Below are 24,089 nucleotides of genomic sequence, written 5' to 3'. Positions count from 1 at the left end.
ACATTGATGGAGAACTCGACTGTAAACAAGCTATGGTAGTACAAGAGCTGTGCCAAGTCTCTTGTACGTGAACTGCAAATTGGAGGCTGCTCGCTCATGGAGAAAAATATGAACATGGTAACAATGGCAATGTCTTCAAAGCTGCAAATTGGTGGCTGCTCACTCATGGAGAAAAATATGAACATGGTAACAACGGCAGTGTCTTCAAAGCACGATAGCAGATCTTGAGCGAGGAAAACACATATCTATTCCCATGCAAAAGGAATGATTGTGCTTCCTTGTGACACAATGTAGAAACGTGAACTCAGCAGATTGCAGGAGCCCGGGAAACAAACAAGAAATGCAAATGTACGTGCAGCCTTGTGACAATGTAGAAACGAGTCACAGAACCCAGGAAACAAACAAAAACACAATAGCTTGCTAACCACGCCTTAAGCAAAAAAAATTTTAAAAAGATTACAGAAGGCAAAAATATTTCAAGTTAAGCTCAACACTGGAAACTATAACCATTATTAAAAGTTGACTCAGAAAAACATAGCCCAATTAGACTTGTATAGACTCCTAAATTACCAACTAAAAAAGCAAATATGGACCTCAGTTCAAACCGGTCCAAGTATCTTGAAATCGGCATTACACATTCTAGAATGGATGGGGGAACATGAATATCATCTAACAGTCGAATCTAATAAGGTTTTGACACCGGCCAGTCCCCAAATGGACAGAAATTGCAGGTTTGTGAGAATGGAGCTTGAAATTCTGAATACTTTAAAGCAGGGCCAGCCCGCGTAGTTAAGGATGTGGCTCGGAATATGTTAGAAGAAAGAAGTTGAAGTTTCGCTTTTCACTCTTCGCTACAAGCAGAGTACTGGGCATGCTACGAAGAAAAAAGCTGACATTTCTTCAAGTCAAAGTCAAAGACCATAGAGAGACACTAGAGGACGGTGCATAAAAGTTTCTGACTTATTGTTTGACGTCACCATGCTAACATTGTCACCTAACATACTTACATAATTACATATACTTTACAAAAATATCAGTGCATTGTTCCCATATTTTCCACTACTCTTAATAGGGTTTTTAAGCATTTTCTATAACCAAAAGAAAAAAAAATACAAAGTTAAACATTTCTTGACCTTCTCACTAATTTTGATGATAATTCTTGAATCATTCCCACAACTGCATGTAGTCTTGCAAAATATAACTGTTTGAGTTTATAAGAAGCAATTCAAAAGAATTGTTCATAACCAAATATTAGTATACCATTAGAAGTTTGACAAAAATCTTAAGAATTTCAAAAAACAAAGGAATTATGCACCAAAACAATTAACATTGGAGGGATCATACGGATTTTTCATGTGAGACACCAATATGTATCCTGAATAATAGCACAATTGTCTTATCACAATAAATGTACTTTAAAAATGAGGACCGACAATAACACAGAATATTATCCACCTGCGCAAATTGAAAAGGGAATGGAATATAATGTGTAGTTACGAATCCAAGATATAGGAGTGTGAGCACGCACACATAACGTAGTTATGTACCTTCTCCATTTTGCAAAAGGAGACCACAGTGACTCCACGAAAAGAACCAGCTTTAGCTTCAAAATTCTTGGTTGAAAACTCATCAACAGCCTGGAAAGTGATGTGGTAAGCCGCATATATAAGCTTCTTCAAGGAAGCTACCCTTAGGATTTTGGTGAACTGATACAAGGTATCCTACAATATTAAACAAAAGCAAAGATGGAGTTAATTACAGAAGAGTTAGTTAAAGAGTAGTACGAAAAACAACAACCACATACATTTTGGCAGTTGTAAGTCCCAAGACCAATCTTTGCCATATCCTCATATTCCTTCGGTGCAGGATACGGAGAGTTTTCAGTCCAACAAGATTCAAATTCAAGTTCACCGAAAACCTTGGGATGAATGTCCCCAACATCAAACCCCTAGACATAGACGACAAAGTTAGATCGAGAACCAAAATTAAGACTTGAGATATATATTGCGAGATAGATTAATCGAAGGCTTTGAAGCAGACAAGTATATATGATGAGTATGAACCAAACAGGGTTCACACCCACACACACGTAAACACAAACACACACACACACATAAATACATTGGAGTAGTGTATTTAGGATAGACAAACATACAGGGAACTCCTGGATGCGCCTATTTTCTTCCTCCTCCAGCTGCTGCAGCTTGGATGCGGAACGGGTCATTCTACGGTCCGAAAGTTTTAGTCTCATCTCCTTCTGTTTACCATTTCCATCATTTAGGGCAGATCTCTTCATCTTATTTAAACTGTCAACTCTAATGAACGTCATATTGGGAAAAAAAAACTGTAATAAACGAAAGCGTAGATAAACACTACAATCAGGTCAGGTCATAACCAAAAACAGGCAGTAAAAGCTACTCGTCGGTTGCGGAGGAGGGGCTATCTTCTTTTTTTATCACTCTCCTCCACGAACACCAACCTCGCTGTTGGTGGGAATAAGAGAATTGCACACAAACAAACAACTCTCTAATTTATACAAATAATCTTTAGCAATAATACAAACCCACAAATTAATCGACTCTCTCACTCACTACACTCTCACAGAACATATTATTGGGGGAGGAGGAGGCCCCTGAGGGGCTCCCTACGGTTCTCTCTCTCTCTCTGCTATCTTTTTCTGTTTGTTTCCCACACAAGTCATAAACACACACATATTTACTTATACACAATTGTAGACCTACTCTCTTAACTCCCCACGAGTCATAAACACATATACATTTACTTATACACAATTGTAGACCTCCTAGTAATAGGGCACTAGCATGCGGGTGGTCTTCTTCTTATATTTTACTCCTCTGCCCCCAAACCCTAGATGATCGTAAATTAATATAAATATTCAACCTTAGATGATCGTAAATTATTAATAAATAAATAAAAAGAATGTAATTGTACAGATGAATAAAAGCGCTAATAAATTTAACATGGAACCTATCCAAGTTATCAACTGCTAAAACAGGTTGGAAAAAAGAAAAAAAAAACAGCAGAAGCAAAATCAGAGATAAACAATCAAACTTGAGCCAGATAAATCAAAGGCTTGTGAATGAAATCGGAAAATCCCAATGGGAACAAAAAAGGAGGAGGAACCGATTGGCGTTGCCGTCCTGATCTTCGCGCGGTTGCAGCCACCTCAGTCATCTTCTTCCTTATCTTCTTCCTTTTAGAGAGACGGAAAAAAAAAAACCACTCTTGATCAAGTTGGCCACTTACGCAAAATTAGGGTAACAGCCGGTCAATAGTAAGATATATGGGGCCGTGGTTTAGAATCTTATTAGGGATAATGACAGGCGGGTTCTATTTTTCAGTTTTATGGCGGGAAATCAAAATCATTTTCCCCCCGACACTGAATGATATAAGCATATTATTTGACGATCAGAAATGCTACTGGTACCGCAGTTGGGACACAGACAGAATGTACAGTGCACGTTTGGGCCCGTCTCGGGTCCAACAAAATTAATCGGAGCCGCTCATTTTGTTTAATATATTTTGGTAAAGGTTCCTGCAAAAAATCAGCTCCATTCGACAACGAAAAAAGCGTTTACGAAAAGTCCAAAATTGGTTAAGAAAATTTCTAAAGCGATTTTGGACGCTTCGTAAATGCCTTTATCGTTGTCGAATGAAGCTGATTTTTTACAGGGACCTTAAGCAAAATATATTGAACAAAATGAATGGCTCCAATTATCATTGTTGGACCCGAGACGGGCCCAAACGCACGTTGTACGCACTGTTTGTGCCCAAGTTGCTGTACTAGTAGCAGCATCTCGGATTTCAATAAAATTGGCTACATATGATGTGAGCTCATTTAAATTGTGACCGGTAACAGGCAATGAAGAATATGGTTTTGATATAGCAATAGTTTTTCTATTTTTATTCCACATCACTTTTCTTGCTTTTATTTCGTAAGTAATTGGTCTATCAGTGGAGTTTTTTTTTTTTTTTGGTACACCAGCTAATGAAAAAATAACTAAACTCTTTCAAAAGCCACTCATCTCGAGTCTGCCTCCAAGAGTGGGATTAAGTCGTAGGGCGAAATGATGTGAAACACCATTTTTTCTTCTTGATCAACTCCCATGTTAGCAAGCCCATCCGCGACTTTTTGTTCTATCAGTGATTGCCACTATTAAAGTGGGAATTCGATTTGAAATTTCATTTGACCATTTGACTAAGCATTTTTTTTTCTTGTTGTTCCTATTAGTATTTGTTCAGTGAAGAATTGATTAAATGTATCCTCGAGATCAGATAGTTTTGGTTTGATTGGTTGTTATTCGTTTAATACTACTATAATTTGGTTCTAAATTTGTTACGTGAACTCTTTCTGAAGCTCATATGATTTTTTTTTTTTTAAAGAAGCTGAGTTTATTTGTTGGGTTACGGTGCAAAATGTGTTTCATTCGTACATAAAGGTGCAGACAATTGAAATGTACTAGCTAGAGTCCTCCCACTGTGATGGATCGCAACATTTATGCTTGCTTTCTCTCTTTTTTCGTTTGGTTTGGTGAGTTGTTGGGCGAGCGAGATGTTACATGGGTGTGATATGAGCACCGGTGATTGGCCACTCCCAATGAGAGTGGTCAATAGTAGAGAACAATAATTCAGTTTAGTTGTTTCTCGGAAAAACATAGCTTCGTTAGTTGTTTCTAAAGATTCAAAAACTTGATGTAAGAAATCTACGTAATTTTCTTTTTCAGAATTCATGTAATTGACTAATTGTATATATGAGAATTAGAAAGAGTAGCCCGCACCGTGGTGGTAAACGAAGAGAGTCAAGCTAAGACCCTAAAACAAAATAGCAACTAATAGGTAATACCTCCTTTATTCAGGTTCATGATCAACATCATTTGAATTTCCACAACCCTCGTTCTTTTTACTATATATATACACACACACACTAGTGTTATTTACCTTGCGCTTAACAAAGAAGATTGAATCATCGTCTCTCATCACATACCTGTTGGTGAAATTAAGTAAATATAAAATATCCAAATAAGTATGACCAACAATATCTATTCCAAAGTGTTGCATGTAATCTGTTAGAATCCGTGTATATACTAAATAATATCATGATTATATTGTTATATTGATATTGTGATTTGATTGTAATTGATTATGATATCATTATAATTGGAATGATTCACTTTCATGGTTAGGCTCCTTCTTCTTGTATAAATAAAGACCCTCATTGTACAATTTCATTATCGAATTCAATAAAATATTTCTTCGCTCATAGTTTACATAATCTAGCAAATTATTATACTACAAAAGCAAAATGAGCTACTACCCAAAATAAAAATATATCCATTTTAAGCATAGGTATAAGAACAAATGTTTTCCACAGTTTCATCGCATATTTTGGTACCATCTGTTGTTGCACCATTGATTATAGTAACTAGATTAACTACTTGTTTCGTTAGAAACTCAAAAAATGAACAAATTGACCCCCAGTTAATTAGATGGATTTCTTCCTCATTCAATTTGAGACTTTGTCAAATGGTGCGAAATTGGTATAGGTATCCGATTTGGTGTTTCTGAAGAAAGCTGTGACCCGGGTGAATTTAGGTTTAAGGAAATTCATTTGGTCATCTTAAATAGGTCTCATCAATTTACGCTACTAGTTAACACATGCAGAAGATGTTTTTGATTTTGTCTTTATTCAAATTTTTTTGCGTTTGTTAGTTTTACGCCAGACTTTTATGTTATATGGGTAAGTAAGGATGAGACGAATCGGAAAAACAAAAAAATTTGATTTTTACACAAGTAATTTGAAAAATATCCAAGAAAAACTCCAAAAGTTAACTTTTTGAGTTTTTCGTTGGATATTTCCCAAAATATTTGTGTTCAGTTCATCTCGTCGTTACTCACCATATCATATAAAGTTTGGCGTAAAATTAACAAACACAAAAAAAATTGAATAAGGATAAAATCAAAAAGTTATGGTGCATAAGTTAATCACTAGCGTGAATGGGACTGCATCGAATTGCACTTTGCCGCATCGAAATACTCTTAGCTGCATCAAATTGTACTTGGCCGCATTGAATTGTACTTGGCCACTTTAAATTACACTTAGCCACATCGAATTACTCTTGGTCCCATTAAATTGCACTTGGCCGCATCTAATTGCAATGCGATGCGGCCAAGTGTAATTCAACGCGGCCAAGTGCAATTTAATGCGACCAAGTGTAATTAAAAGCGTCCAAGTGCAATTCAATGCGGCAAAGAGTAATTCAATTCGGCTAAGTATAATTCAAAGCGACCAAGTGCAATTCGATGCGGCCAAGATTAATTTGATGTGGCCAAGAATAATTTGATACGGCCAAGTGCAATTTCATGTGGCCAAGACTAATTCGATGCAACCAAGAGCATTTCAATGCGACAGAGTGCAATTCGATGATGTCTCGTTCACGCTAATGAATAACTTATACACCACCTGCGGTCCATCCCGAAAATGAAGTTGTTGAAGATACTTTGGACTCAAAATTGTGCCGTAACATTATTCCTCGGGCCGATGAGGGTAACGAGTATAGGAGTGGTGACCTTAATTAGTTTGGACAAAGAAGATGATGATACATGTTTTAGTCAGTTTCAGCAGCTGCCTATAAAAAGGAATTCACATTTGGAGGAGACACAGAGAGATTTTGTCCCATTATTGGGCCCAGTGGTTATTGGATCCCAAAATAATTTGAGAGCATCCCAGTTGGAAGCAATCGATCTCTTGGTAGATTTAAACCCGAAGGACACCAGGAGAAGAATAAGAAGTCAATCGTACGAGGATAGCATAAATTCTGAGGATAAGGAAACTAGCATCTCTAATGAAATTCAATTACAACTTTCTGCTGGTGTTCGTTTGGGATAGACTTTGGGGAAAGTGATGTAAAAATTATGAAGAAAATGATCGAGAGTGAAGCTAAAGAGTATGCCTTGTTACAGAGTAACAAGTATGTCGTACTACGGAGAACAATACCAATCACCTTCGCTGGTCATGTCCTCACCAGACCAATCACCTTCTCTGGATGTAACCAGTGTTCCACTGATGAACAATACATATCAATTTCAATGGTCATGTCGTTGCCAAACCAATCACCTTCGCTGGTGAAGTCCAAGCCCCGGCCCCAGCCCTGTAAAGAGAGGATAACATACATAAGTCACCAAGACCAAAAACAAAAACAAACGAAAGGATCACTAAACGTATTCCACAGAAACAACCACACCACTTTACAAAAAATTTCAATGCCGGGTGGGCATCACGTGGCACAGCCACTCTTGGTGCCTGTCGGCGCATCCGAACCGTCCAAACGGTGTTTCCACCAGATCTGTTGAGCTAAATTTACCTCCAAAAATTTACGAAAATGCCACAGAATTACCCCAACAGGGGCCCAGATTTGTTGCATTAAATTTACCTCCAAAAATTTATGACAATACCGCCGAATTACCCCAACAGGGGCCATCCAAATGCGCCGACGGGCATCAAGTGGTGTCCACCCAGCACTGAAAAATTTTCCTTCTCAAAGCTCAAAATTTTCTCCCTAAACAGTCACACATTGATCGGTATATTCTCACTTTGCAACAACATTGGTAAACGAAAACATAATTTCTCCAAAAGCAATCACACTGTTCAGTTCAAAGAATTTTAAGAGTTCAAGTGTAAACTCTAAATGGCAACACTAGTTGGCCCCATGGCAATTAATTTTGATGAGGGGTTTTGAATATGATACAAACTTTGTTGATACATACACTTATGGAGAATGATATGAACACGGTAACAACGGCAGTGTCTCCAAAACACAATAGTAGATCTTGAGAAAAAAAGGTCTAAAGAAAAACTATGCACGCGGTAAAAACCTAGTTGAGATATAGTCATAACACCATCGGAGCAATCCAACGTTTAAAAGAAGAAAATCTAAATAACCAAAGTACCTCCTCCAGCATGCACCAGTTGATCATAGTCTCATTGGGAACAGATACCACACGAATTAGGAAATTCTTGTGAGAAGCAACCGAAGTATCCTCAGCCTGGAAAGAGATGATACGGCCAATTTTCTTGCCATCCTTGCGGAAATAGACCCTGCGGAGTTTGGTGAACTGATACGATTTGTGCTACATTTTAACAAAGACAGTAAACCCACATAAAAAGAAAGATGAGTTAATTAAAGAGTACGAAAAAGAAAGAATCTAATGAAACAAAAGCGGACACCACATACGTACATGTTCGCAGTTGTATCTTTTAATACCAATCTTTGACATATCCTCGTACAGCTTTGGAGCAGGATAGAGAGAACTTTCAGACCAGCATGGTTCAAATGCGCCATCTAGTACAAAGGGAGGAATGTCCATAAAATCAAACCCCTGAACAAAGACAAAGTTAAGACTTGAGATGTATATTACCAACTCTCACTCACACACACACACACAAGACATTGGAGTAAAGCATGTAGGATAGACAAACATACACGTCGCTCCTCGATGCGACTATCTTCTTCCCTCAGCAGCTGCTGCCTCTCCTCCTGCTGCTGAATGAATGCGGAACGGACAAGGTCTGAAAGAGTTTCTGTCTGTTTACGATCACCATCCGACGCCGCCACGTCCAAACCCTAGATGAAAAGTGGACAATACAACAACAAATTGCCACTCTAATTAATGAAACCATAAATAAACACTACAATTAGGTCAGGTTATCAACAAAAACAGGCAGTAAAAGCTATTGGTTGGTTTGCGGAGGAGGGGCTATCTTCTGTTTTTATCATTCTCCTCCACGAATACCAACCTCGCAACCCTTGGATGAAAACTGGACAATACCTGAAACATTGTACTTTTTATCATTCTCCTCCACGAATACCAACTAAAAAAAAAAGGAATTGTGTTTAAGAGTTAAATCTTAAAATTGAATTTGAAGATCCGCTACAAAACAAACACGTTTATTTTGTCATATGATTCATATCCAATTATGTCATGATTCCTATCCAACTATGTCAAGAAAAGGAACTTTTTTTTCTCTCTAAACAAATACAATCAGCTCATCAACTGAAAAAGTTACGGAAAAGAAAAGCTTACTGGTACTAGCATGCTGATCGATGGTCTTCTTCTGTTTATTATTGTACTACTCTACCACCAAACCGTAGATGATCGTGTGTATATATACACACACAGATGAATGAAAGCATACATAACTTCGACGTGGATCCTCTCAAGGTCATCGACTACTAAAACAGGTGGTAAAAAAACAGCGGAAGCAAAATCCAAGATAAATTAAAAAACTTGAGCCAGGTAAGTCAAAGGCTTAGGATTGAAATCGGAAAATCCCAGGGGGAACAAAAAGGGAGGAACCGCTTGGAATTAGAGACAACCAAAATTAACACTTAAGATGTATATTGCGAAATAGATTAAATGAAGCAGGGTAAGTATGAATTTATGATGAGTATTAACTCACATCCACACACTCAACAGATATACATAAGTTTTATGATATATTGCTGAAGCCCACTGCATATTTAATTTGGTTATTCTTATGTAAAAAATTGAATGAACTTGACAAACATAATGATAAAACTGATATGCATGGAGGTGAGCAACTCAAATGATTCAAGCAATCAAACTCACTTAAACATAATTGGCAAGTTCATAAGGAACTGAAATATGACAAGAATAACAAAGCAAATAGTAGAGCAAATTGATAGTGCTTAGCAATCGACACATTGTAACTAAAATATGTGACATAATCAAGACGAACGACGAATTATACGAACACAAAAATTGGTCGGATAAATATAATTTCTTTAGTGGTGCGTGACTAACTAAAAAGTTTCATGAAATCATGTTCACCCTTGCACTTTCTATGGCATGTTCCTTGATCACTTCTGCTGTATAAAGATATAATCTAACAATTTGCATAGATTTTCTATTTAGTTTGTTTTTTCCTTTCTAACATAAATTAGCTGCCTCCATAATTTAGTTCAAATTAATTGGCATCCTCATTGGGTATTTGCCTTTAATGGAATATATACACACACACACACACACACACACACACACAATCATTTTTAAATGAGAAGGTCCAAAATAAGGACCTCTCCATTTCTCCCATTTTCCGTTCGAATTACGATGATCCGAGCCACTCAATATGTTCAGAACGTGATTTTAAGAGTACCTGCGAGGAATCAGCAAAAAAATTGACTGGAAAAGGCTTCATCCGAGCAGTTTTTATTTGAACCGTTTGATAAAAAACAAACAAAAACTGCTCAGATGAAACCTTTCCGGTCATTTTTTTTTCTGATTTCTTGAGAGTACCCTTAAAATCACGTTCTGAACACATTGAGCGGCTCGGATCATCGAAATTCAATCGGGAAAGGGGAGGTCCGCACTTTGCTTGGATGCGGAGGTCCGCATTAGAAGCTTACTCTATATATAGATACACACACACACACATACACACATACATACATACATAACCCTTCAGCTGCGCGTCACCTTAGCCAAGGAAAATGCGGACTTCAATTCCTAGCTGTTGGATCTCATCCAACGGCTGTGATAAAAGAAAGTAGCTCGCAGATAAAATGGCCTCAGGGTCGGGTAAAATGATAACCGGGTCATGGTTTATCACCACGCGGATCCCCAGTCACTGTACGCTTCCAGAGTACGCTCTCTCTCTCTCTCTCTCAAAAGATGAATCGAAGACGACGAAGGACGAATTGAAGACGACAACAAGATCAACTTCGAACAAGGTTTCTCTCTCTCTCTCTCTCTGGCTCGTTGATATCTCAGAAGTTAGGGCTTTTCGCAGATCGATGAAGAAGACTTCGACAAAGATCAAAACGAAGAAGAAGAGAACAACGAAAGGTCTCTCTCTCTCTCTCTCTCTCTCTCTCTCTCTCTCTCTCTCTCTCTCTCTCTCTCTCTCTCTCTCTCTCTCTCTCTCTCTCTCTCTCTAGCTTTGAATCTCTTTTTTTCCTGAAATTTAAAATCTGTCCATTTGATAAAACATGACCCGGTTATCATTTTACCCGACCCTATGGCCATTTTACCCACGAGCTACTTTCTTTTATCACAGACGTTGGATGAGATCCAACAGATAGGAATATATATATATATATATAGCGAATGCAAAAGCCAGCATGGTTTGAAGCCCACTATATGCAAAAGTACTTCATTTCGTGCCAAATGAACAAAAACTCATCGAAAAATGAGAAGAATGTATTTTGCTTGAACTCCAGCACAAGTATTTGCCCTCACTACATGCCCTCTCATCGATTTCAGAGACTCTTTCAAATTCGTCATTACTTGTATCTTGACGTCATCCAGTTGGAAGACCTAGAGAATATTAATTATAGACTGCTCTAATGTGTAGTTACTCTACACAAATAGATCATCTTTACAATATTTATTTAATGAGAATAAATTTAGTTAATGTAGTTTCTCTATCTCTACAGGCTTATACTATCAATAGTGCCGAGGTGGTTTTCAACCAAAAAAAAAAAAGACCACAAAACAGGTAGTTTAAAGGGTCCGAAAATTATTGCACTTGTGATATAAGCTTCCAAGACCCTTACATCAATTGCTCTCTAGGATGCAAGGCTTTTTCTTATTTAAATATTTTTTGCATTTAAAGTGCAAATATCATTACGCCAAAATTATTTCTTGAAACGTACAGAACTATTCTAATTGAAGTCCATTCTTGAATTTTGCATACTATAATGTGCATAGCTCATTAATCATGTTTGCTTTCAATATAAACTGATATTTGAAAAGAATTTTGTTCTATAGAAAAGTATTAATCCGAAAATAGGACTTATAGATAAACAAAAATCATGCCACAAGCTCTATTCATGTTGGTACATTTCATTCAAAAAAGATTGGGTCGTCCTATAGACACGCTATTCCTAAACATAATGTGAACATTTCTCCCTCTACCTCCCTCCCTCTCTCGCACACACACACATAAAGACATTGGAGTAAACATTCACACATTGATGGAGAACTCGACCGTAAACAAGTTTTGGTAGTACTAGAGCTGTGCCAAGTCTCTTGTACGTGAACTGCAAATTGGAGGCTGCTCACTCACGGAGAAAAATATGAACATGGTAACAACCGCAGTGTCTTCAAAACACGATAGCAGATCTTGAGCGAGGAAAGCACATATCTATTCCCATGCAAAAGGAATGTCTGTGCTTCCTCGTGACACAATGCAGAAACGTGAACTCAGCAGATTACAGGAGCCCAGGAAACAAACAAGAAATGCAAATGTACGTGCAGCCTTGTGACAATGTAGAAACGAGGACATGAGCAAAGTCACAGAACCCAGGAAACAAACAAGAAACACAACAGCTTGCTAAAAATGCCTTAAGCAAAAAAAAAATTTTAAAAGATTGCCAAAGGCAAAAATATTTCAAGTTAAGCTCAACACTGGAAACTATAACCATTATTAAAAGTTGACTCAGAAAAACATAGCCCAATTAGACTTGTATAGACTCCTAAATTACCAACTAAAACAGAAAATATGGACCTCAGTTCAAACCGGTCCAAGTATCTTGAAATCGGTATTACTCATTCTAGAATGGATGGGGGAACATGAATATTATCTAACAGTCGGATCTAATAAGGTTTTGACACCGGCCAGTCCCCAAATGGACAGAAATTGCAGGTTTGTGTGACTGGAGCTTGAAATTCTGAATAGTTTAAAGCAGGGCCAGCCCACGTAATTAAGGATGTGGCTGGGAATGTGTTAGAAGAAGGAAGTTGAAGTTTCGCTTTTCACTCTGCGCTACAAGCAGAGTACTGGGCATGCTACGAAGGAAAAAGCTGACATTTTTTCAAGCCAAAGTCAAAGACCGTAGAGAGACACTAGAGGACGGTGCATAAAAGTTTCTAACTTATTGTTTGACGTCACCATGCTAACATTGTCACCTAACATACTTACATAATTACATATACTTTACAAAAATATCAGTGCATTGTTCACATATTTTCCACTACTCTTAATAGGGTTTTTAAGCATTTTCTATAACCAAAAGAAAAAAAATACAAAGTTAAACATTTCTTGACCGAACATCAAGGTTAAGTAGGTTGACCTTCTCGCTAATTTTGATGATAATTCTAGAATCATTCCCACAACTGCATGTAGTCTTGCAAAACTTAACTGTTTGAGTTTATAAGAAGCAATTCAAAAGAATTGTTCATAACCAAACGTTAGTATACCATTAGAAGTTTGACAAAAATCTTAACAAGTTAAAAAAACAAAGGAATTATGCACCAAAACAATTAACATTGGAGGGATCATACAGATTTTTCATGTGAGACACCAATATGTATCCTGAATAATACCACAATTGTCTTATCACAATCAATGTACTTTAAAAATGAGGACCAACAATAACACAAAATTTTATCCACCTGCGCAAATTGAAAAGGGAATGGAATATAATGTGCAGTTATGAATCCAAGATGTAGGAGGGTGAGCACATATAATGTAGTTATGTACCTTCTCCAGCTTGCAAAAGGGGACCACAGTGACGTCACGAAAAGAACCAGCTTTAGCTTCAAAATTCTTGGTTGAAGACTCATCATCAGCCTGGAAAGTGATGTGGTAAGCAGCATATATACGCTTCCTCAAGGAATATACCCCGAGGATTTTGGTGAACTGGTACAATGTTTCCTACAATATTAAACAAAAGCAAAGATGGAGTTAATTACAGAAGAGTTAGTTAAAGAGGAGTACGAAAAGAAACAACCACATACATGTTGGCAGTTGTAAGTCTCAAGACCAATCTTTGCCATATCCTCATATTCCTTCGGTGCAGGATACGGAGAGTTTTCAGTCCAACATGATTTAAATTGAAGTTTACCAAAAACATTGGGAGGAATGTCCCCAATATCAAACCCCTAGACATAGACGACAAAGTTAGATCGAGAACCAAAATTAAGACTTGAGATATATATTGCGAGATAGATTAATTGAAGGCTTTGAAGCAGACAAGTATATATGATGAGTATGAACCAAACAGGGTTCACACCCACACGCGCACGCGCAAACACAAACACACACATAAATACATTGGAGTAGATAGACAAACATACAGGGAACTCCTGGATGCGCTTATTTTCTTCCTCCTCCAGCTGCTTCTGCTTCAATGCGGAACGGGTCATTCTACGGTCCGAAAGTTCTGGTCTAATCTCCTTCTGTTTAAAATTTCCATCATTTAGGGCAGATCTCTTCATCTTATTAAAATTGTCAACTCTAATGAACGTCATATTGGAAAGAAAAAAAAAAACCTCTAATAAACGAAAGCGTACATAAACACTACAATCAGGTCAGGTCATCAACAAAAACAGGCAGTAAAAGCTACTCGTCGGTTGCAGAGTAGGTGTTATCTTCTTCTTTTTATCATTCTCCTCCACGAACGCCAACCTCACTGTTGGTGGGAATAAGAGAATTGCACACAAACAAACAACTCTCTAATTTATAATAATCTTTAGCAATAATACAAACCCACAAATTAATCGACTCTTTCACTTCTCACAGAACATATTATTGGGGGGAGGAGGCCCCTGAGGGGCTCCCTACGGTTCTCTCTCTCTCTCTCTCTGCTATCTTTTTCTCTTTGTTTCCCACACAAGTCATAAACACACACATATTTACTTATACACAATTGTAGACCTACTCTCTTAACTCCCCACGAGTCATAAACACATATACATTTACTTATACACAATTATAGACCTCCTCGTAATAGGGTACAAGCATGCGGGTGGCCTTCTTATATTTTACTCCTCTGCCCCCAAACCCTAGATGATCGTAAATTAATACTATAAATATACAACCCTAGATGATCGTAAATTATTAATAAAAAAAAGAATGTAATTGTACAGATGAATAAAAGCGTTAATAAATTTGACATGGAACCTCTCCAGGTTATCAACTGCTAAAACAGGTTGTAAAAAAAACAGCAGAAGCAAAATCCGAGATAAACAATCAAACTTGAGCCAGATAAATCAAAGGCTTATGAATGAAATCGGAAAATCCCAATGGGAACAAAAAAGGAGGAGGAACCGCTTGGTGTTGCCGTCCTGATCTTCGCGCGGTTGCAGCCACCTTAGTCATCTTCTTCGTTTTAGAGAGAGGGGGGAAAAAAAAACCACTCTCGATCAAGCACAGCCCACTCTTGATCAAGTTGGCCACTTACGCAAAATTAGGGTAACAGCCGGTCAATAGTAAGATATATGGGGCCGTGGTTTAGAATCTTACTCCGTATTAGGGAGAATGACAGGCGGGTCCTATTTTTCAGTTTTATGGCGGGAAATCAAAATCATTTTCCCCCTGGACACTGAATGATATAAGCACATTATTTGACGATCAGAAATGCTACTGGTACCGCAGTTGGGACACAGACAGAATGTACAGTGTGTGTTTGGGTCCGTCTCGGGTCCACCAAAATTAATCGGAGTCGCTCATTTTGTTTAATATATTTTGCTCAAGGTTCCTGCAAAAAATCGGCTCCATTCGACAACGAAAAAAGCATTTACGAAACGTCCAAAATTGCTTAAGAAAATTTCTAAAGCGATTTTGGACGCTTTATAATTGCCCTTATCGTTGTTGGATGGAGCTGATTTTTTACAAAGACCTTAAGCAAAATATATTGAACAAAATGAGTGGCTCCAATTATCTTTGATTGACTCGAGACGGGTCCAAACGCACGTTGTACGCAGTGTCTGTGCCCAAGTTGCTGTACCAGTAGCAGCATCTCGGATTTTCAATAAAATTGGCTACATATGATGTGAGCTCATTTAAATTGTGACCGGTAACAGGCAATGAAGAATATGGTTTTGATATAGCAATAGTTTTTCTAATTTTATTCCACATCACTTTTCTTGCTTTTATTTCGTAAGTAATTGGTCTATCAGTGGAGTTTTTTTTTTTTGGTACACCAGCCAATGAAAAAATAACTAAACTCTTTCAAAAGCCACTCATCTCGTGTCTGCCTCCAAGAGTGGGATTAAGTCGTAGGGCGAAATGATGTGGAACACCATTTTATCTTCTTGATCAACTCCCATATTAGCAAGCCCATCCGCGACTTTTTGGTCTATCAGTGATTGCCACTATTAAAGTGGGAATTCGATTTGAAATTCCATTTGACTATGCATTTTTTTTTCTTGTTGTTCCTATTAGTATTTGTTCAATGAAGAATTAATTAAATGTATTCTCAAGATCAGATAGTTTTGGTTTGATTGGTTGTTATTCATTTAATACTACTATAATTTGATTCTAAATTTGTTACGTGAACTCTTTCTGAAGCTCATATGATTTTTATTTTTTTTTTAGAGAACCTGAGTTTGTTTGTTGGGGTACGGTGCAAAATGTGTTTCATTCGTACATAAAGGTGCAGACAATTGAAATGTACTAGAGTCCTCCCACTGTGATGGATCGCAACATTTATGCTTGCTTTCTCTCTTTTTTCCTTTGGTTTGGTTAGTTGTTGGGCGAGCGAGATGTTACATGGGTGTGATTTGAACACCGGTGATTGGCCACTCCCAATGAGAGTGGTCAATAGTAGAGAACGATAATTCATTTTAGTTGTTTCTCAGAAAAACATAGCTTCGTTAGTTGTTTCTAAGGATTCAAAAACTTGATGTAAGAAATCTACGTAATTTTCTTTTTCAGAATTCATGTAATTGACTAATTGTATATATAAGAATTAGAAAGCGTATCCCGCACCGTGGTGGTAAACGAAGAGAGTCAAGCTAAGACCCTAAAACAAAATAGCAACTAATAAGTAATAGTACCTCCTTTATTCAGGTTCAACACCATTCCTTTCTCTATCTATTTAACTTCGTGAATTCAATCGATGAATATTACTATCTAGATTGTTATTCTACCAGAAAAATCCTATCGCGTATATTTTTTCTCCAACAGGGAGCAAATCCCGTTTTTGACGTGGTTAATATTCCGGGCAAGCTATAGAAAATAAACGGTTCCGACTATTGTTGTGGGCCTGAAAATGGTCCACAAATGACCTGAAACTGGACCGGACTGGACCATAAGAGACTGGACAGGGTCTGCCCCCTTGATGGGGAGAGCAGACAGAGATACCCACCAAATGGGTTGGTGATTCATGGCAATAGTGTTATTGTGTAAATTGCAAAGCTCTCCGACCAACATCTTGGTCTGTAAATTTCAAATTTTGGTTATTATTAATCAGCTGGAATTGTAGGCAGACTGCTACAAACATATTAGTAGTTATTACTCATCAAAAAGTGGAATAATCATCCGTATTTCATCAAGACAAATATCAATATCATCGACTAACGCGAGTATAGATCCATAAGCTGGCCGGTTCTGTACTTTTTGTAACACCAACTCGAGGGAATTTGTACGTTAATAAAGAAAAACTTGAGGGAATTTATGTGGCATAGACTGGTAGCCATGCATTGCTTTATCCATGTTTACCTTGTGCTCATATTAGATAGTATCGAAATTATCAATGAAAATCTGATACAGAAGGGCTGTGGCAAAATGAAAACAGAAACTATAAACACTGTCACGCCCTCGATTTTCAACATAAATTAACAATACCATTTGAAATACAAAGTCCTCACAATCGTACGTACAATACCCCAAAATACAATACAGTTTCCGATTCCATAAATTGGTCTACAAATACAATCTTTCAAAGTAGGAATTTCATAACAAAGTCGTTTGTTAAACAAGAAAAATAAAGTGCTCTCCAAAATAGCTTTAATCGATAATGTCAGCATGCACTCCAAGTACTCCATGACCATGACCATGACCTGCAATGAACCTGAAATGGTAGGTTGAGCAAACACGTGCCCAGTAGAGAAATCTACACAACTATTATATACGAATGGGATGACAGGTGGAATGAATAACAAAAGCAAGGTACGGTATCTCAAATGATGAAACGAAACACAACTAGTAATTTTCCCAAGGTCGAAGACATAAATGAAGTACCGTGACTACACACCAAAACTCTAATTCAACCACGAGGACTTACTATCTATATGATTTTCTCATGACTGCCACTGTCCCTCATATCACTTCGAATCACCAATCCGATATCTTGACTTATGAAACTATCGTAATCAAAGAACCGCAACACCAATGTCTTTCGTATCACTTACTTACACTTTCACAATGATAGCCCATTTCCATTCACATCGTGTCACAATTTCCTCATCATTCTGTATCATGAGCAAAAGCTCCTGCCAGGCCAATTAAGAAATCCCGATACTCCCCACTAGTTTCGTCCTCACTGATGGAACTAATTCAAGTCACACATCAAAGGTCACCATACCACAATTCCTTCGATACACTTTACAATTTAGCCATTCATTCCAGTCACATATAATGAATTCACAACGAAAACTTATTCACATAAAAGTAGTACAGATAATTTCATCTCAATCAACTCGCAATCGTTACGTTAGTAATTTCTCATCACCATACAAGCACTCACACATCAAAAGATAAACTCTCATAGCGAGTTCATGGACTTCCACCTTGCAACTCGCAAAATCGTATAAGTTACGCAAGAGGTGTACCACATATCAAACACAAGGAAATGTCTCGGGTATCCATGCTTAGCATTGTTTAACTCAAGAAGAATTCTATGTGTTCGTTTTTCACTTCGCATGTCAACACATACAACATTTGGCCACATATACTCCTTATATTCTCTAAACCCTCGTTTCGGTGTCAAACGACTCATACGGAACCCAACGACCACTACCAAGCATTTAGTATACTACTAGCCTCGTCAAACCATTCAACTAGTACTCAGGGGAACCTAAGAACACCCATGTTTCACCCAAACGATTCTAAGGAAAAAGGATTTCCCAACGTATACGAATATATCTATCTTATTTTGGCTGCCAAATCTTATCGGTTAAGAATTGGGAGATGAGACCACCACCATTGGAAAGTACATTTTCGGTACATGAATTTTGATATAAAATTTGCCCAAAACAGAGTTCGGATGAAAAAGTTATGCCCGTTCGAAGTTTTGCCAAAATGCTGAATTTTTCATTTCCTACCGGTAGGACACATTTTCCTACCGGTAGGAGACCACAATTTCACGAAAATGACATTACTGGACAGCTTTTGTACCGGTAGGGCCAAAACTCCTACCGGTAGGACATGGGTTTTCACTGCATGATTTTCAGACTCCACCAGAACATTTTTAACAACGAAAACAACGATCTAGGGCACGATTCAAACACCAAATCAACACATACACACATAATAGAAGTGAGAAATCCCTACCTCATGGGTTTTGAGCAAAATCCGAGCCTTTGACCGAGTCAACCAAGCTCTAACGAGGTCCGATCATGAATTTTCTTGGATATGTGGAAAGCTCGTGCTCCGTATAACAACTTTAATTCTCTGGCCTTGTCCGGAATCACACCCTAAGTAGATGAAATCGAAGAGAGAAGAGAAGAGGGAGTTTTTCGGAGGAGAGGAGGAGAGAGAGATAGCCGAGAGAGAAAAAGAGAGAAAAAAAAAAAATGGGAGAAATGATTCTCCTGGGGAAATTATTGGCATGGGGATTAATCCCATGCTCCCACCCCCCACACACACATGTGCACCTCTCGCACAATTACCGTTATATCCTCCCACGAAGATGTCACACCGAATATCCGCACCGTCTATCTCAACGAGCCGTACGATTGCAAAAGAAAAAATATAGTCTCAAAAATACGGGTCTCTACAAACACAATGAAAGAAATGTTTCCAGAAGCGCAGCCTCTTTAAATGAAAGAACGGCCTGTATATCAAATGGACAACAGGGTCCCCGAATTCAACTGTTAAATAAGCTTTAAATAGCTGTTCAAATAAAAAATTTAAAAAAAAAGCTTTACATAACCTGGAGAAGAAACAAACTTACTAATATCCAGTTTTAGTTGGCTGTATCCAGAAGCCTAGTTCCACTCATAACTAACCCGAACAATTCCATCCAGGCATCCATAATTCGTAGCTGAGCATCCCAAAACTCTCACTAGTAGGAGTCTTTCGAGCGATCTTACGGGCCTCCGGTTGAACTTGGACAGAACAGAGTTACAGATGCAATCTCGGTACAATTGAATTGAACACACAGACACAAGATGGTCCCATAGTAAAGGATGACAACTTCTTTACTCCTTTCCTTTCTTTTTTTTCCTTTTTAACTTACTATTTAATAAATTCTTGTGATGATGTGTATCTTAAATGTACTTAAAAGAGAAACAATTAGGTATGAATATTGACGTGTCCACTTTCCCGATCGAGCTCAATGAATCAGTTATTTTAAAACTGGGTTGTAGAAGAAGGTAACCTACTTATATCCAGTTTAGTTAAGTGTAATTCCACTCCTTGAGGAATTACTCCCGAACAATTTTACCACCCATGTGCCTATACATGTCGCAGTGGACACCTCCTGGTTCGCCCCCAAAATATGCAGCGTTGGACCTATGCTGCTATGCAGTGAGTGAGTCCCCTGAATTAGATGCGTGGATCTACTAAAGTACGGTGGGTGTGTATCCGTAACCAAATATCCAGCAAAGAGGCGAAACCTACAACATTCATTCATACTTTATATGTAAATGGGATCTCAAGAGTTTGCATTACCAAATGCATCCTTCCCTTTACCGCAAAGACAGCTTACACTAAGGCATTAGTAAGTGCTTATTTCTGGCACCAAATTAAAGGCTAATTAACTAAAAAAATGGTTCAGCAGTCCTACAGGCTACAACACTTAAAACTGTTAGGTAAGTCTAGCTGCGTGAATGTGATGTGATTTATGCTACCCTGTTACTACCTACCACTGCATTCTTATAACCTCTTAGATGCTGAAATCAAAGATTAGCACCCTGGCCCATGACGATTTCAATAGTAGTTAGCATTAAGATTAATGATTTCCCATCAAAGAAGAATCCTTGAAAGTTCTTCCAACAATGTAAGCACATTTCGAGCAATTCATGTTCATATACAAATTTCCATATAATTTGCTCGATAAACTCCTATTATGGTTGGTCTTATATTCAACTGGATTAGCAAGCCAAGCTTCTTAGTCGGCAAGTGAAATTAAAGCAGTAACAATAACATCTTACTTGAATTGACGTATCCATATTCCTGAGCATTGAAAATAATTAATGGAAAAACTGGGTTCCTGAGCATTGAAAATAATTAATGGAAAAACTGGGTTGCAAAAGAAACAAACTTACTAGTAATATCCAGTTCAGTTGGCCGTAATCCCAAAGCCTAGTTCCGCTCGTTTAGAAACTAACCCGAACAATTCCATCCAGGCATCCATGATTCGTAGTCGAGCATGCTATATCTCACCAGAAGGGACTCGCTACCGCCCATGTTACTATGAACAATGTCACTTAGGAACTAACTGATTTGGTCTGTTTTTTTTTATGTTTCAGTTCGGCATACTAGTTTTTCGTTCACCCCGACTTTTTCCTATGACTGGGCTGTGATTCTGGGCATTAGAATTCCCCTCAACCACACACGCCACGACAAAACATTTCCCTGTTCCAGCCTTCGAGTCATTTCCTATCGTTGGATTATCTTCTCTATTTTAGCTACATTCATATTCTTCGAGTGCAAAGAATTCCATCTTCTACAGCATGAAGTTTTCAACAAATTCTAACAGGCAGGTATTTCGTAAGAATCTCCATTTGAGGATCGTGAAATTTACACCATTAGGAAGAGCTGAATTCACCTCAACCTCATAACGACCTTTTTTTTTGTTGGCTACTTCATTGCATATAATACAAATTGTTCCACGGGAAAGACAGAATAAGCAAGTAGCAAACAACAGAAAATTCCCAAAATAAACTGAATGTGGTCATCATAGGTTGAATACAAGGGTGGAAAAAGTCAAGATGTTAAAATGTATGCAGTTTCCTGGTCGAGGACTCAAGCAGGCCGTGAATACTTGAAAGCTTCGGTGAAACAGGTTATGGATAAAAATTCAAGAGTCAAACATCTTCAACCCTAATGGTGAAAGAGATCAAGAAGCTTAAAGTGTAGCCAATATCCTAAAGGGCTCATGAATCTTTGGAAACTTCCATCAAACAAGCATTGGATGAAGACTTTTAAAGTTGAATTTTGAACAAGGTAAAAACTGCAAGTTAATACAATCAACAACACTAGATATATTAGTGCCAAAGTCACGACGTCAAACAAGGACGAAAAGAAGTAAAAAAAAAAAAACAGCCAAATATCACACCCCATAGAAAGAAGTAGAAAAGGATAGTTAAGGCACAAGATCAGTTTTATTACCCAAAATATTGTCACAAAAACCAAATATCCACCAAATAAGCGAAGCATCCCTTAATTTTAAAATTCGCATAGGTTCAGGAGTTTGCATTACCGATTGCATCCTTTTATGATCAGATAACTTGCACTAACTGTAACTTCTTATTAAACACGACACAAATTAAATGATTCTTACATACAATCGATGGTTCCTGCAACAGTCAACTGTTTGGTTACTATAGAATAGTGAATGTCATCTGTGCAACTCTGTTACTACCAGTACCGTATATGAAAAGAATCAAGATATCCAACAACCACAAGATCAAGCAGAATCCTTCAAAATTCTTCTAACAATGTAGGCATATTTAGAACAATCATATACTAATTTTCATCACTGTCCTATATGGTTAGTCTTATATTCAACTGTTAGTCTTATATTCAACTGTCTAGCATTGCAGGCGAAAATATGGTTAGTCTTATATTCAACTGTCTAGCATTGCAGGCGAAGCTTCTTTGTAGGTAAGTGGAAGTAACAACAACAGCAAGTAAAGCCATATCCAACATAGGGTTGATGTCCTACGCCAAATATCAACCCATCAGGGCCCGTCGCAGCGATGACCCAGTCAAACTCATGTCCTACCGGGGCCACTAGCATCCCGAGCCAACAAGTTGCGTCGGATGCTCGTCATGTTCGTCCCGGCACTCCGGCGTTGATGTTCTGCACCAAGTCCGCTGGAGGTTGGCGATGAAATTGTAGCAATGACCTCCTCATCTTGGTGAAGCGTTGATGTTCTGCACCAAGTCCGCTTGAGGTTGGCGATGAAATTGTAACAACCTTGATCGCCTCAGTTCGAGAGAATCAGAGCGGGCTTTGACCTCATCTTGGTGAAGCGTTGATGTTCTGCACCAAGTCCGCTGGAGGTTGGCGATGAAATTGTAACAACAACCTCATCTTGGTGAAGCATTGATGTTCTGCACCAAGTCCGCTGGAGGTTGGCGATGAAATTGTAACAACCTCGATCACCTCAGTTCGAGAGAATCAGAGCGGGCTTTGACCTCATCTTGGTGGCTTGTAAGTGGTGAGTCATCCAATTGTATATTAAGGTCCAACTCTTTTTCTATTTATCCGATGTGGGACTCAATCTTTCACACATGTTCCCAACAATCTCCCCCCCCCCCCCCCCCCCATGTGTGAACCATCCATTGGGCCTAGCTCTCCCCCTCATGTGTGAACCATCTATTGGGCCTAGCTCCCCTCGATTTGATCCTCTTGACTCTCTTGACTCCCCCTTGATCCATGATCTTTATTCTCCAACACCGATTTAACCCAAGACTTCACCGCACCTACTCCATCGATCGAGAGCCAACCCCTTAACTCCATCGAGAGCCTCCATGCAGCGCTCCGCCTGCATCCTTGCTCCATCGAGAGCCACCTTGGATTTTTCTCGCTCCACCGAGAGTCCCCATGCAAGTCCACCAAATCGATTTGAGTCTGTCCAAAGATCGTCAGCCATCGGCTCTGATACCAGTTGTTGGAGATTCGAACGTCCAAACCCACAAGCAAACGCACACAATCGAAGAACAAACCAAGAACAGAAAACAATATAAAGCAAGAAAAGAACAAGACACAGAGATTATTGCTTAATCATACGTCCACGGGGTGCTGGGGTGTTTCACTATGATGAAAATATGTCAGAGTTACAAAAGGAGGCAGCCCTAGCTTTGCTTTTATATATGCAAGCAAGTTAATACTAGAAAACCCTAAAAAACGCTAAAACCTGCGTTGGGCGGG

General features: G+C 38.3%; 1 protein-coding gene across 12 annotated transcripts in view; it reads right to left on the bottom strand.

Moving 5' to 3' along the window:
- Positions 1–15,215, bottom strand: part of LOC131314559 (uncharacterized) — a 42,683-nt gene extending 27,468 nt beyond the window's left edge. For 2 of the 12 annotated variants that reach the window (XM_058343292.1, XM_058343288.1), the window contains exons 1-5: positions 15,093–15,215; positions 3,145–3,202; positions 2,156–2,257; positions 1,805–1,948; positions 1,548–1,721 (exon numbers count right to left, since the gene is read on the bottom strand). In XM_058343292.1, coding sequence (XP_058199275.1) covers positions 1,548–1,721; positions 1,805–1,948; positions 2,156–2,257; positions 3,145–3,202; positions 15,093–15,142 — 528 coding nt within the window. In that variant the 5' untranslated portion in view covers positions 15,143–15,215. Of the gene's footprint in view, positions 1–1,547; positions 1,722–1,804; positions 1,949–2,155; positions 2,258–3,144; positions 3,203–7,022; positions 7,170–7,968; positions 8,149–8,256; positions 8,398–8,501; positions 8,643–13,522; positions 13,697–13,779; positions 13,924–14,118; positions 14,221–15,091 lie in introns of all 12 variants that reach the window. The other 10 variants (XM_058343297.1, XM_058343293.1, XM_058343290.1 and 7 more) reach the window with 9 other exon arrangements.
- Positions 15,216–24,089: the final 8,874 nt, after the last annotated feature.

The sequence above is a fragment of the Rhododendron vialii genome, chromosome 13a (assembly GCF_030253575.1).
Source record: "Rhododendron vialii isolate Sample 1 chromosome 13a, ASM3025357v1".
NCBI classification, from domain to species: domain Eukaryota; kingdom Viridiplantae; phylum Streptophyta; class Magnoliopsida; order Ericales; family Ericaceae; genus Rhododendron; species Rhododendron vialii.
This window is presented reverse-complemented; position numbering and strand designations above follow the sequence as displayed.